At 67.5% G+C, this 14165-nt stretch overlaps 1 protein-coding gene across 1 annotated transcript in view; it reads right to left on the bottom strand.

Annotated features, from left to right (window-relative positions):
* Positions 1-560: 560 nt before the first annotated feature.
* ADAMTS7 (ADAM metallopeptidase with thrombospondin type 1 motif 7) overlaps positions 561-14165 on the bottom strand; it is a 39255-nt gene continuing 25650 nt past the window's right edge. Inside the window, exons 12-24 of the mRNA XM_036355499.1 lie at positions 13011-13180; positions 12630-12766; positions 11443-11563; positions 9978-10222; positions 9572-9707; positions 8754-8880; positions 8239-8452; positions 6269-7336; positions 5420-5572; positions 4097-4270; positions 3840-3986; positions 2226-2397; positions 561-838 (exon numbers count right to left, since the gene is read on the bottom strand). Of these exons, the coding sequence (XP_036211392.1) occupies positions 729-838; positions 2226-2397; positions 3840-3986; positions 4097-4270; positions 5420-5572; positions 6269-7336; positions 8239-8452; positions 8754-8880; positions 9572-9707; positions 9978-10222; positions 11443-11563; positions 12630-12766; positions 13011-13180 (2974 nt within the window). The 3' untranslated portion in view covers positions 561-728. The remainder of the gene's footprint in view (positions 839-2225; positions 2398-3839; positions 3987-4096; positions 4271-5419; positions 5573-6268; positions 7337-8238; positions 8453-8753; positions 8881-9571; positions 9708-9977; positions 10223-11442; positions 11564-12629; positions 12767-13010; positions 13181-14165) is intronic.

Genomic DNA, 14165 nt, shown 5'->3' with positions numbered 1-14165 from the left:
CCCGTCCCTGGGAAACATGGGTCTGAGGGCCTCAGGGGGCGGAGTGGGCGGGGGCCGGAGCAGGGGTGGGGACGCCTCCTCCAGGCAGCAGCCTCGCCCGGCCTCCTGCTCCCCTCTCCCCGCTGCCCCCCGCACCCCAGGCCATGACAACGTGGCATTTCAGCCTGGGCGGCGGCCGGTGAGGCTCAGGGGTCGAGCGTCGACCTAGGACCCAGGCGCTCAGGGTTCGATTCCCGGTCAGGGCACAGGCCGGGGCTGCGGGCTCATCCCCAGTGGGGGGCGCAGGAGGCGGCCGATCCGTGATTCTCTCTCATCATGGATGTTTCTCTCTCTCCCTCTTCCTTCCTGTCTGAAATCGATAAAAAAAAAATAGATATATTTTTTAAAAGGCGGTGGGGGGAGGGAGGGGGCAGAATTTCAGACCCGGAGCCCCCCAGCCCCACCCCCGGAAGAAGCCAGGCGACACTTGGACACGGTAGATACTTGTTTATAGAATAATAATAATAATAATAATAACAACAACAAAATAATCACGTGTTACACGAACTGTTAGAATAAAAAAGACACCTGTCTGAGGGGGTCCCCAGCCCGCGGGGGGGGGGGGGGGGGGGGTAGCACCATCGGGGCGCGAAGGGGGTTCGGGGGAGGTGGCACTGAGGTCCGTGCGGCTGTCAGTGGTCTGTCCATCGGTCGGTCGGTCGGTCTGCCGGTCGCCGGCCGGGGGCGGCTCAGCCGTGGCAGGTGAGGCAGCACCGGGCGCGGATGCTGGGCAGCCGGCAGCGGCCGAGGAGGCGCAGCCTCTCGCAGGAGCCGAAGGGCAGCCGGTCCAGCTCGCAGCCTGGGGGGGCGGGGGAGGGGCAGGGGGTCAGGGGGGCATGAGGGGGGCGGGGGGGGGCGGGGGTCGGGGGGCGGGGGTCAGGGCGCCCGCCTCTGCTCCCTGAAGCTACTTTGGTTTTCTTTGTTTTGTCTTGAAGTATTGACTTTATTTTTATTTTATTTTATTTATTTATTTTTTTTAATTTTTTTTTTTTTACAGAGAGGGAGAGGGATAGAGGGTCAGAAACATCGATCAGCCGCCTCCTGCACGCCCCCCACCGGGGATGTGCCCGCAACCCAGGTCCGTGCCCTGGACCGGAATCGAACCCGGGACCCTTCGGTCCGCAGGCCGACGCGCTACCCACTGAGCCACACCGGCCGGGGCCCTGGTGCTATTTGGGGAAGCAGCTGCGTCCAGGCCCCTGACCTCTGACCCCGCCCGGTGCCGCTGACAGCCCTCAGCTGCCACCCCGGCCCGGCAGCAGCGCCAAGCGGTGCGTCTGCAGATGGGCGTCCGGTTCCTGCCTCTTAACAGGGGGGCGGGGTGGCAGGCGGAGGGGCAGGTCCCAGCCCCGAGGGCCCCGACCTGACCGTCCTGAGGGGCCGGGGACCCACAGCCGATGGGCTGGGAGCTGCGGGGCCCCCTCGCCGGACGGGCACCCGGGCCGGCGTCCTGACCTCCCGACGGGGTGACAGTGCTTCCAGGGAAGACGCGTCCCCCCAGGACCTCCGGGCCCTTGTCCCCGAGTCCTCACAGGTGCTCCCGCCCCCCCGCCGCCCCCCAGGACGGGCTGTCAGCTGAGAGACGAGGACACAGAGGCCAGAGAGAAAGTGGGGGTTCCTGTGCTCAGCTTGGCGGGCGTCGGGGCTGCAGGAAGTGTGCGTGCGCGCGCATGGACACATGTATGTGTGCACATGTGTCTGTGCATTTGTGTGCGCGTGCATGATTGTGTGTGTACGTGCGCTCACATGTATATGTGTGCATGTGGGCACGTGGGCTGTGTGTACATGTTTGTGTGTGCATGTGTACACACACTCACACGTATGGTGTGGGCGTGTGCATGTGTGCGAGCGCGTGTGCCTGGGTGAGTCCCGAACCTGCCCCGGCCCAGGCCCGTCCTCCCGGAGGACCCAGGGGGCCCGGGAGCTGGGAGTGTGGGGGCCCCTGGGCGGGAGGCGTGGGGCTGGGGCTCAGCCGGGTCCGGCCTCTGGGCTCGGGGAGGGGCGTCCCGGCCTCACTCCGCGACCCGAGGGAGCAAGAGGTCGCCCAAGGTCACAGCAGCATGGGGTGCGGCCGCTGCCCGACCCCATCCAGCCCGGCTTCCCCAGGGCCCCCAGTCAGCCCTGTCCTGGGGGTGCCGCGGGCGACCCCCCCGCCCGCCCCGCCCTCCCCGAGGCCGGGAACTCACCCCGCTGCTGCCGCTGCTCGGAGATCTCGCAGTCCCGGGTGCCGCAGGGGCGGGCGCTGTCGGGCCAGGGCTCGTGGCCGCACTGCCGGTTGTCCTCCTCGGGCAGCCCCAGGTGGGTGTTCACGCAGCGGATCACCCGGCGCTGCACCCCTCCCCCGCAGGGGGCCGAGCACTGGGGGGGGCAGGGGCCGTCCGTCACCCCCAGCCTCACCCCCAGCCTCACCCCCGCCTCACCCCCAGCCTCACCCCAGCCTCACCCCCAGCCTCCCCCCAGCCTCTCCCCAGCCTCCCCCCAGCCTCACCCCAGCCTCTCCCCAGCCTCCCCCCAGCCTCCCCCCCAGCCTCACCCCAGCCTCACCCCCAGCCTCACCCCAGCCTCTCCCCAGCCTCCCCCCAGCCTCTCCCCAGCCTCCCCCCAGCCTCACCCCAGCCTCCCCCCAGCCTCTCCCCAGCCTCCCCCCAGCCTCCCCCCCAGCCTCACCCCAGCCTCACCCCAGCCTCACCCCAGCCTCTCCCCAGCCTCCCCCCCAGCCTCACCCCAGCCTCACCCCAGCCTCCCCCCCGCCTCCCCCCAGCCTCCCCCCAGCCTCACCCCCAGCCTCACCCCAGCCTCACCCCCAGCCTCCCCCCAGCCTCACCCCAGCCTCACCCCCAGCCTCACCCCCAGCCTCACCCCCGCCTCACCCCAGCCTCCCCCCAGCCTCTCCCCAGCCTCCCCCCAGCCTCCCCCCCAGCCTCACCCCAGCCTCACCCCAGCCTCCCCCAGCCTCCCCCCCAGCCTCTCCCCAGCCTCACCCCAGCCTCGGGCGGCCCACAGCCTCCCCCTGCTCCCCGCCCCGCCCCTCAGGTCGCCTGGGGAGGGGACCCGCCTGGGGGAGGCCAGGGCAGCCAAGGGCAGTGAGGGGGGAGGCGCCTCCCTGGCCAGGCTCTGTCCTTCCCGGCTGGGGTCTGACGTTGTCATCAACTTCGTTTTTTAATGTTTTTTGTTTGTTTGTTTTTTAGTGTATTTTTATCGATTTCAGAGAGGAAAGGAGAGGGAGAGAGACACATCACCGATGCCTGGCTGGTGTGGCTCAGTGGCTGGGTATCAGCCTAGGAACCAGGAGGTCACGGGTTCGATTCCCGGTCAGGGCACAGGCCTGGGTTGTGGGCTCGATCCCCAGTGCGGGGTGTGCAGGAGGCAGCTGAACCGTGATTCCCTCTCATCATGGATGTTTCTCTCTCTCTCCCTCCCCCTTCCTCGCTGAAATCCATAAAACATATATTACAAAAGAAACATCAGTAATAATCCTCACGCGAGGATGTCTTTCCATTGATTTTTAGGGCGAGTGGAAGGGAGAGGGAAAGACAGAGAGAAACCTCGATGGGTTGCCTCCCGCACGCGCCCCGATCAGGGCCGGGGAACCTGCAACCCAGGCAGCTGCCCTTGACTGGAATCGAACCCGGGACCCTTCCGTCTGCAAGCCCAGACCCTATCCACAGAGCCACACGGGCCAGCCTGCCCTGGACTTTGCACTGCTGCTCCCACCCCCACCCCACCCCTGGGCCCCCCTCTCCTCCCCGCCCCCCATGTCTGCAGGGCCCCCACGGGAGCCGGCCTTCGGTCCCCCTCACCTCGCCCCAGGGCCCCACCGCCCACTTGGTGCAGGGGTGCGTGTTGCAGGGCCGCGTGGAGTTGGGCCTCAGCGCCTCGGGGCACAGGCCGGGCTCGGGGCAGGTCACCAGGCGATGCTGCTCGCCCCCTCCGCAGGCCTCTGAGCACTGGGGGCGGGCGGGGCGGCAGGCAGGGCGTCAGGGCAGGGGCAGGGGAGGCCAGGAGCCCCCCATCACCCCTCCCCTCCCCACCCCACACCCCCAGACCCCGGACTCACCTCCCTCCAGGAGGAGGTGTACCAGCTCAGGCAGCGCTGCATCCCACAGGCCTGGCGGGCGGGCGGCTGGGCGGGCCCCGGCCAGCAGTGGAAGGGCCGCAGCGGCCGGAGGTCCCGCGTGTCCACGCACTGCACGTCCCGCACCGAGAACCCCCCGCCACAGCTGCGGGAGCACTGGGGGGGGGGGAGGGGGGACGGGCAGGCATGTGGACGGGGCGCAGGTGCACCCACACCTCCCCTGCCAGGGGCTGTCTGTCCCCCAAGGCCCAGGGGGAGGCGGGCAGGACAGCCTGGTGGGCGGGGGGGGGGGGGGTTGCTGCCCCGGGAGGGGCCGGAGGGAGAACGCAGAGTGGGTGAGCCCTGGCCGGTGTGTGTCTTCTTGGTTAATATATTCCTACTAGAGGCCTGGTGCACGAAATTCGTGCATTCAGGGGGGTCCCTCAGCCCGGCCTGCGCCCCCTCGCAGTCCGGGAGCCCTCGGGGGGGTGTCGGGGGGGGGGGCGGGGAGTGGGCCTAAGTCGGCAGCCAGACATCCTGAGGGTCCTGGGGAGGCTGGAGGCTCCCACCACCGCGGGTGCACTCGCCAGAGCCCGGCTTCTGGCGCACTGACCGCCAGGGGCCGGCTCCTGCGGCGAGCGTCTGCCCCCTGGTGGTCAGTGTGCGTCATAGCGACTGGTCGTTCTGCTGTTCAGTCGATTTGCATATTAGCCTTTTATTATATCGGATGGATGTCAGAGAGGAAGGGAGAGGGAGAGAGAGAAACACTGATGGGGAGAGGGAATCATGGATGGGCCGCCTCCTGCACGCCCCCCACTGGGGATGGAGCCCGCAACCCGGGCCTGTGCCCTGACCGGGAATCGAACCCTGACCTCCTGGTTCCTAGGTCCATGCTCAACCGCCGAGCCAGGTCAGCCGGGCGCCCTGGCCGGTGTGGCTCAGTGGATGGAGCACCAGCCGGCAGACCGAATGGTTCCGGGTTCGATTCCCGGTCGGGGCACAGGCCCGGGTTGTGGGCTCCATCCCCAGTGGGGGGCGTGCAGGAGGCAGCCGACCCATGATGCTCTCTCATCATGGATGCTTCTCTCTCTCCCTCTCCCCCTCTCTTCCTCTGAAATCAAGATATTTAAAATAAAATTTTTAAAAAAGCAGACTTGGTGAGAGTGAGACCCCAAGGGGTGTGGGGAGCACGAGAAAAGGGCGCAGGCGGGGGGAGGGGATGGTCACTGCCCCCCCCATAGCTGCAGGAATTGACCGAGTGACCCCACTTCCCTCGCCGCGGGTGGGTCCCTGCGGGTCAGCACCTCCCCCCGCCTCCCCACGCACCTTACTCCAGTTGCCCGCGTGCCAGGTGGCGCAGGGACGCAGGTGGCAGCGGCGGGCGGGCTGCGGGCGGCCCTCGGGCGCACAGTCCTCCTCGCGGCCAGAGCTGCAGCGCACGAGCCTCCAGGAGGCACCCAGGCCGCAGGTGGTGGAGCACTGGGCGGGGGGGTGCGGGGGGCCGGGGCGTGAGGGCGGGGGTCCCAGGCGCCCCACATCCGGGCCGCCCATCGGGGGAGCAGGGGTGAGTGTGTGTGTGTGTGTGTGTGTGTGTGTCTGCGCTCCCAGGGCCTCAGTTTTCCCATCTGCAAAATGGGCTCCTCCGCCCACCTCCCCAGGGGATGGCGAGGATGAGACGTCCCTGCTCGGAGGGGACCCAGGGGAGGGGACCCCGCTGTCCAGACGGAACCAGCTGGGGAGGAGGTCTGGGTGCCTCGCTGGGCCTCCGTCGGTCCCACCCCACCCCTACCCCCACCCCACCCCCACCCCCACATGAGGGACCTTAACAGAAGCTTCCTCCTCCTGCAGGGACAATCTGGGGTCTGGAGGGGAAGGTAGGGGGGGTTCCATGCCTCTTGGATCCCTATAGGCCCCGAGAGCAGATACAGCCGGAGGAGAGAGCCTGGGGGGCCCTGCTAATGGGAGGCTGCCCCACCCGCAGCTGCTGGGAATGAGCTCCCCGTCCCCGGGGGCATTCAAGTCTGAGGGAGAAGAACACTCCGGCCGCCCCTCATCAGTGGCCCCTGTGCTGGTCAGGGGAGGGCCTCTGTGGCCTCCAGACCCCCTCGGCCTACCCCCCACCCACCACTCAGCAGGGAAACTGAGGCACGGGGGTCACGACCCCCCGACACTTGCCTGGCTCCAGTCTCCCACTTCCCAGCTGGCATTCCTGGTCGGCGGCGGGCCCAAGGGGCCTCTGCTGCTGTCAGAGGGCCTGTCCCCCGCTGGGCTCAGGGGGGTGGCCCCAGGCTCTCGGTCCCCGGGCACGGCTGGGGTCTGCAGGTCCCGTGGGGCCGGGCCGGGCTGAGCGCCAGGCAGAGAGGCCGGGGGAGGAGCAGACCCCACGGGGGGCCACAGCTCCTCGGAGTCAGGCCTTGGCGAGGGGTGGGTGGAGGACAAAGGGGATGACTCGGGGATCCCCGGCAGGGGCAGGCCCAGGGGCCCTAGGGCGCCGTCCTCGTCCTCCGGGACCTCGTTGGTGCTCTCCCACCGCGGCCGGGGCGGCCGGCTGGGGGCCGGGGACTCCTGGTGGCCCCCAGGGGTGGCAGGCGTCGCGCCCACAGAAGCGGGGGGCCAGGGTGAGCTGGGGAGCCCCAGGGCCGGGGTCCCCGTGGGGGCATCGCCCTCGGGTAAGAAGTTGAGCAGGGGGTCCCAGGGCGTCTGGCCCGAAAGCGGGGGCAGGTGGGGGCCGGCCGGGCTGGGCCCAGGGGCGGGGGGCATCGTGGGGGGCTCGGCGGGGCCGCCCCGGGGTGGGGGGGGGGAGGGCCGGTCCCCCGGGCCCACGGGGTCCAGGCCCAGCTCCTCGTCCTCGTCCTGGGACAGGTTCTCGTGGAACCGGATGAAGTTGTAGTCGTAGTAGAAGTCGTCGACCAGCGCGGGCCCCGGCGGGCCCAGCCCCGGCCCGTCCTCCCCGATGGCGTTGTCCTGGCCGGTGGGCCCCGCGGGCGGCAGCGGGGGCGCAGGCGGGCGGTGGGTCGGGGAGCGGGGCCCGGAGTCCACCTCGTTGTCCAGCTCCAGGCCGAGGAAGCCGCTGCCGCCACCGCCGGAGCCGTCGGGGTCTGGGACGTCCAGCTTCTGCAGGCAGGGCCGCAGGAGGCACGGCGCCTGGCTGGGCGGCCGCTGGGCCTCGTCGCAGGGGACGCCGGTGTCCTGGGTGCAGGCGACGGCTCGCCGCTGCGTGCCCGGCCCGCAGGTCGCGGAGCACTGCGGGGAGGACGGCCAGGGTGGGGACGCGGCCGGCCGGGCGCTCACCGCCGGCCCCAGAGCCCCCTCCCGCCCCGTCCAGCCCCGTCCAGCCCCACACGCGCCCTTGACCGCGCCTGGTGACCGAGGCGCCCGCCAGGGTATCCCAGTCCCCCCCGGTTCGGGGACGAGCTGGACCTGGAATGCCCAGCCCCCCTCCCACCAGGGTGCCTGGCAGCCAGGGCTCCCCTGCAGCCCAAGCCCAAGAGGGGAGCCGCCCGGCCGGCGTGGCTCAGTGGTGAGCGTCAACCTAGGAACCAGGAGGTCAGGGTTCGATTCCCGGTCAGGGCACATGCCCGGGTTGTGGGCTTGACCCCTAGTTGGGGGCGTGCAGGAGGCAGCCGATCCGTGATGCCCTCTCATCAAGGATGTTTCTAAAGGGTGTCCCAAAATTCACGCAAGACTTGAATTCTGCGTGAGCATTAACAACAACAACAAATAAAAGCCTGATTTGACTTGGTTGATTGGATCAGATTCTCATATCTGTTGCCCTTGGATGCCAATCCCTTCCATTGGATCAGCATCCCCAAGTACCAATGATGGCCCAGGAGCAGGGACAAGGAAGACCCATGAAGACCACGGCTTTGCGTCTGTGCCAGCAAAGCCGGGGAGGCCATGGACCCGATGTGCTGTTCCATATATAACCCTAGACTGTATGCTTTACGAATCAATAAAAAATTTACAATTTTTATTTATAAACCTGTGTTTTCTATCAAAATTACTTCTTGCGTAAATTTTGGGACACCCTTTACCCCCCTCTCTCTCTCCCTTTCCCATTCCTCTCCGACATCAATAAAACATAGATTTAAAAAAAAAATAAAAAGGGCGGAGCTGGGGGCAGGCCCCTCCACCCCGATGCTCACCTCCGTCCACTGCCCGAAGGCCCACCTGGCCGGGCAGGGCACGTGGTCATTGCAGGGGTTTACGGCCGGAGGCCGCGGCCGGTGCCGGCAGTCCGAGGGCGTCAGGGCCATGAAGGATCCCAGCCCCAGGCTGCGGAGGCAGTAGACGGTCCGCTGGGCGACGCCCCCGGGCCCGCAGGATCTGGAGCAAGGGTGCCACCGATCGGCCCACCACCTGGGGGGACACGGGGGCATCAGCACAGCTGTGGCCGGTTACCGCCCCCCCTCCCCCAGGCACGCGGGGTCTCGGAGGCCTCAACCCAGGGGTGGTGTCCCCCGAGCTCCAAGGCCAGGTCAGCCCATGCACCCGCCCCCCCAAGGCCCAGGGGCAGTGCAGGGACCCTTCACAAGGCCACCCTCACCCCCGGGGACCCAAACCACGTGAGCAGGAGTGGCCGGGGGCTGGGCTGCAGCTGGAGAGAGAGGCTCAGAGCCTCTTGGGGGGGTCAGAAGTTTGGGGGGTCAGGGGGGCTCACATGGCGGGGCAGGGCTCCTGGCTGCATATCCTCTGGCGGTCCTCGGGCGGGCCCAGGAATTCACAGTATCTGCTGTCCACAGTCCCGTGCAGCCGTTCGGTGCAGTGCACGGTCTGCTTCTGTATGCCTGGGGTGCAGGGGTGAGGGGTGAGGCCCGGGGCTCAGCGCCCCCACCTCCAGATATGGCCATGCCCACTCTGCTCAGAGCTCCCCAGAGCAAGGCCCCCCCGGACCCCAGCCGGGGAGGAGCAGAGAGTGGAGGTTCCGTGGGTTAGGGCTTCCTAGTTGGAGGCCACGGGCAGCTCATGGGGGCCACTCTGAACCTCAGAGTCTTCATCTGTCAATGAGAGGAACCAGAACAGCTCCCCAGCCCGGCCGGCGTGGCTCAGTGGATGAGCGTCGACCTAGGAACCAGGAGGTCACGGTTCAATTCCGGGTCAGGGCACATGCCCGGGTTGCAGACTCCATCCCCAATAGAGGGGCGTGCAGGAGGCAGCCGGTTCATGGTTCTCTCTTATCATTGATCTCTCTCTCTCTCTCTCCCTCTCCCTTCCTCTCTGAAATCAATAAAATTATATTAAATAACAGCTACCTTGAAGCTCGGGTCTGAGGATGACATGTGCACAAAGCCAGAGCCCCACGGGGGCTCCACGGGGTGGCCGGCCGCTGCTAGCGTGCAAGCTACCCAGGGACCGGTGAGCTGGGCCCATTTTACAGATGGGGAGAGTGAGGCTCAGAGCAGCAAAACCCCAGGCTCCATGAGCTGGCTGGAGGCCGAGGCCGGCATCCCCGCCCAGGGACCCGGCCCGCACCCTCACCTCTGCCGCAGGTGACCGGGCACTCGGTCCAGGCCCCGTAGGCCCAGGAGAACTCGGACGCCACGCCCGGGGGGCTCGCTTCCTGGTGGATGGTGTACTCGTAGTACAACCCGGGGTTGTTCTCATAGAACAGCATCTGGGAGGCGGGGGGCGGGGGGGCCGTGAGCTCGCAGCATCCTCTCCCCCCACCCAGCTCCCCCTGGGACCCAGGGCCACTTTAGAGATGGGGAAACTGAGGCAGGGCGCTCCCACCCACCCACACCCACACATACACATAGGACAGCCAGGCCAGAGCCAGGCTCTGGGACTGCCCCCAGGCCTTCTCCTGCCCTAGGGCCAGGGTCCCTTGGATCGGCCTCTACCTGGCCCGGGGTAGGGGGGTAGGGGGCGGGGGGGGGGCAGGCACCTGGATCCAGATGGACTCATTGGTGGGGCCCGGAGACGTGAGCTTCTCCAAGTTGCCGTCGCGCTCGTAGGTGAACGTGGTGCCTGCGATCTGGTAGTCGCCAACGTACTGAATCTTCAAGCCTCCGTTGAGGTAGTACTTCCCCGGGTCCCCGCCCCGAAGGGCCAGGAAGTTGGTGGACTCGGCCACCTCCTTGATCAGGATTTCACGGGCGCCGGCCGGGATCTGCCCCACGTCCACGTACCCTGGTGGTCAGGGTGGTGCCCGGGTCAGCAGCTGGCTGCCCCCGCCTCCTCCCTCCCCTCTCTTCCCGGCCGGCCCCGCCACTGGCTTAAGATTCTGAGCTGTATGCCCGGCCGGCGTGGCTCCGTGGCTGAGTGTCGACCGAGGCACCAGGAGGCCACGGTTCGATTCCCCGTCAGGGCCCGGGCCCGGGTGGCGGGCTCCATTGATCCCCAGCGTGGGGCGTGCAGGAGGCAGCCGGTCCATGATTCTCTCTCATCATGGACGTTTCTCTCTCTCTCTCTCTCTCTCTCTCTCTCTCTCCCTCTCTCTCCCTCTTCCTTCCTCTCTGAAAGCAATAAAAATATATTTGAAAAGTAAACGTTGAAGATAAATAAATAAATAAGCAAACACCACGGGGCCCCAGGGACACCCCCCTCCCTCGGCACGGGCCTCTGTCCTCTCGCTTCCCGGCATCCATCCCGCGCCTGCGATTGCCCCGAGCACTACCCACGGGTCACAGCCCTGTGCCGTGGGCACCGCGGGGGCCCCGTGTCACAGGCGGGGATGCGAGGGCGCCGATCGGTGAAGCCGTGGTGAAGGGTTCTCCTGGGCTGTGCACCGGGTCTGAGTGATGCCGGCCATGCTGGGCAGCTTCCCTGAGAGGGGACCTAACCCTGCCTCCCTCGCAGGCCCCGACCGGAGGCCTTCCTGCCTCCAAGCTGTGTGTGTGTGTGGCACAAGCTCTTTCCTTCCGGCGGTGATGCCTCTGCCACCTCCTACAGGCAGTCTTCCTGGATTTCCCCCAGGTCAGAGACCTCTTCCACCCCCATGCCCTCCCAGCCCTCTGGGCCTCCCTCCGCTGCATCTGTGAGGCTAAAAGGCCCTGTGACCCTATCAGACTGTGAGCCCTTAACGGCCAGGTCCCCCTCGCTGGGAGGGGGGAAGTGGGGCTGCCGACACCTGGAGAGGAGGGAGACTCTGAAGCTTCCTGACAAGGCAGTAACCCTCGGGAAAGGCCTGAGAGCTCCCCGTGAGCCTGAGCCGCCCCGCCTGGGGTGCCTGGGGTGCCTGGGGTCCCCGGGACAGGAGGACACCCTGGGGGACAGGTCACTGTGTCTGTGCCAAGTGTCTCATGGGCTTGGATCCTGGACCAAGCTCACAGCCAGGTGGAGACGGTGGGGGCCCAGGGGGGCCCAGGAAGGGCCCGGGGTCCCCCCACCACAGGGGGTGCCGCCCGTACCGTTGGGCCCATTTTCCTGGAACACCCAGCTCAGGGTGTGGCAGGTGGAGCCGTTGCCCCCGCACACGCCACAGCGGTCCTCCACGGCGCGGGAGTCGATCTGATAGTCGCAGCCCACGTTCTGCAAGACAGGGGGTGCGGGGGAGGCCCCGGGGCGGGGGCGTGGGCTGGGAGGAGACCCCAGGCGACCCCCCCTGCCTCCCCAGATGTGAATAGACGGACCCCTGCTGTGAGGCTGGGTGGTGAGGCTGCAGGAGAGGAGCCATGGGGCAGGGAGTGGGGAAGGGAGTGGGGGCAGGGGGTGCTCAGGGCGGGCGGGAATCGGGTCCCGGGCCCTGGGGTTCACACCCCCGGCGGCTCCGCCTCGGAGCTCAGGCCTCAGTGGCTTCACCTCCCAGAAGCAGGAGAAAGACAGTGGCTGGGCCCCAATGGGGTGCGAACGTGGGTGGGGGGAGGAGCCTGGGGGGGCAAGGGGGCCGGGAAGCGGGGGATGGGGGCGCTTTGCAGAGAGGTGACGGGGTGGGAGGGTTGAGGGGGGAGGGGGCATCCAACGGGGTCACGGCAGAACCGGGAAACCGAAAAGCCTGCAGCTTGGAGAGGAGCTCAGAGGAGGCGCTGTGGGCGGGGCAGGCGGCGGAGACCCGCCCGGGGGGCGTGGCTGGTAAAGGAGGTCGGCTCAGGGGCGGGGCCTGTGGTGGAGACCCTCCTGGGGGCGGGGCCTATGATGGAGACCCGCCCAGGGGCGTGGCTGGCAAAGGAGGTCGGCTCAGGGGCGGGGCCTGTGGTGGAGACCCTCCTGGGGGCGGGGCCTATGATGGAGACCCGCCCAGGGGCGTGGCTGGCAAAGGAGGTCCACTCATGGGCGGGGCCTACAGTAATGACCCTTCTAGGGGCGAGGTTATGGTGGGGACCCTCCAAGGGGCGTGGTCTATAGTAAAGACCCTCCCAGGGGCGGGGACCCTCTCAGGGGCAGGGCCAACAGTGGGATCCTCCCAGGCGGCGGGGCCTACAGTGGAGACCCTCATGGGGGTGGGGCCTATAGTCGGGGACCCTCCCATGGGGCGGGGTCTAAAGTAAAGACCCTCCTATCGTGCGGGACCTACAGCGGAGACCCTATCAGGGGGCGGGGCCTACAGTATAACCCTCCCGGGGGGCGGGGCGGGTGATGGCGACCCCCAGGGGCACACCTGGCAGATGCCGTTGATGCAGACGTCTCGGTTGCCCCGGCGGCCCTCGTAGCAGGGCGTGCCGTCCAGCACGGCGTCCCGGAACCTGTCGCTGAAGGACTCGCCCTCGGGCTTGCAGTGCAGCTCGCAGGGGGTCACTGGGGGCGCAAGTGCAGGAGCCGTGAGGGACCCCGGGGCAGGGTCTTGGGGATCCCCAGGACGCCCCCCTCCACGACGCGCACGGACGGACGGACGGACGGACGGATGCAGCTGGGGCGGGGGGGGGGGGGGGGGGAGGTGGCCGAGCAGCACAGACGGGCTGCCATCCGCCAGGGCGAGGGGAGCGCCCCGCTGGCCAGAGGGGAGCGGCCCGGGCGCAGGCTCGGGGGGCGCAGGACTCACGGTCGGTCAGCTGGGGCTCCCACTTGTACCGCCGGCCCTTGTAGAGCGTGGAGTCGAAGTGGCCGCACTGGACGGCGCGGAAGGAGGGGCTGCCCGGGGCGCAGTTCTGCACGTTGCAGAGGCGCACGCGCTTCCGCTCGCCCACGCAGTACCTGCCCCTGTTCTTGGGCCTGTGGGCGAGCCGAGAGGGGGCTCAGCGCAGGCCAGGGAGTGCCCACGGCACCCCCCAAATGCACCCCCTAAATGCACCCCCCTAATGCACCCCCTAAATGCACCCCCCAAGGTACCCCTCTGCTGTGTGACCCCGGGCAAGTGTCCTGCCCTCTCTGGGCCGGCTTCCTCATCTATAAGATGGGGTCGGGGCCCTGGCGGGTTTGGCTCAGTGGTTAAGCGTCGGCCTGCGGACCAAAGGGTCCCGGGTTCGAATCCCAGTTGGGGCACGTGCTGGGGTTGCGGGCTCGATCCCCAGTAGGGGGCGCGCAGGAGGCAGCCGATCTATGATTCTCTCTCATCATTGACCTCTCTCTCTCTCTCTCTCTCTCTCTCTCTCTCTCTCTCTCTCTCTCTCTCCCCCTCTCCCCTCCTCTCTGAAATCAATAAAAATGTATATATATATATTTTTAAAAAGTTTAAAATGGGTTGTGGCTGTTGAGACGCTGGGACAAGCCGGCCGCTAACACCGCTCAGACAGGGGGCAGGGGTGAGGCAGGGGTACAGGCCACAGTCCCGGCCACACACCGGGCCTTGGGTGGGGCTGGCTCTGAACTCCACACACACCCCGTACCCCGGGTCATAGCGTGTCCCTCCTCCCAGCCGATCACCTCAGACCCACTCTGATGCCACCGAGCAGCTCCCACTTATGTGCCCCTGATCCCCTCATCCACAGGCCGGCACTGCTGGGACCCCATCATGCAGCTTCTCTGGAAATGGAGGCCCAGGGGAGGGGGGAGCAGGCTCTCACACAGGGGTGTGTGTGTAGGGGGACTTGAGTCCTGACCCATCTAAGGCCAGGGTCTAAGGGCTTGACCGCTGTTTGCTCCTGCCTCCCTCCCGCCGGCTGATGCGTCCTTCCAGTCCCCGGGCCTCAGTGTGCCCCTCTGTGCAATGGGTCAGCAGTGGGGAGGAAATATCCACCAGTGACCCGAGGAAATTGGC

Source organism: Myotis myotis, unplaced genomic scaffold (assembly GCF_014108235.1).
Source record: "Myotis myotis isolate mMyoMyo1 unplaced genomic scaffold, mMyoMyo1.p scaffold_m19_p_22, whole genome shotgun sequence".
NCBI classification, from domain to species: Eukaryota; Metazoa; Chordata; class Mammalia; order Chiroptera; family Vespertilionidae; genus Myotis; species Myotis myotis.
Note: the sequence above shows the minus strand (reverse complement) of the source record. Positions and strands in the feature narration are given on the sequence as shown.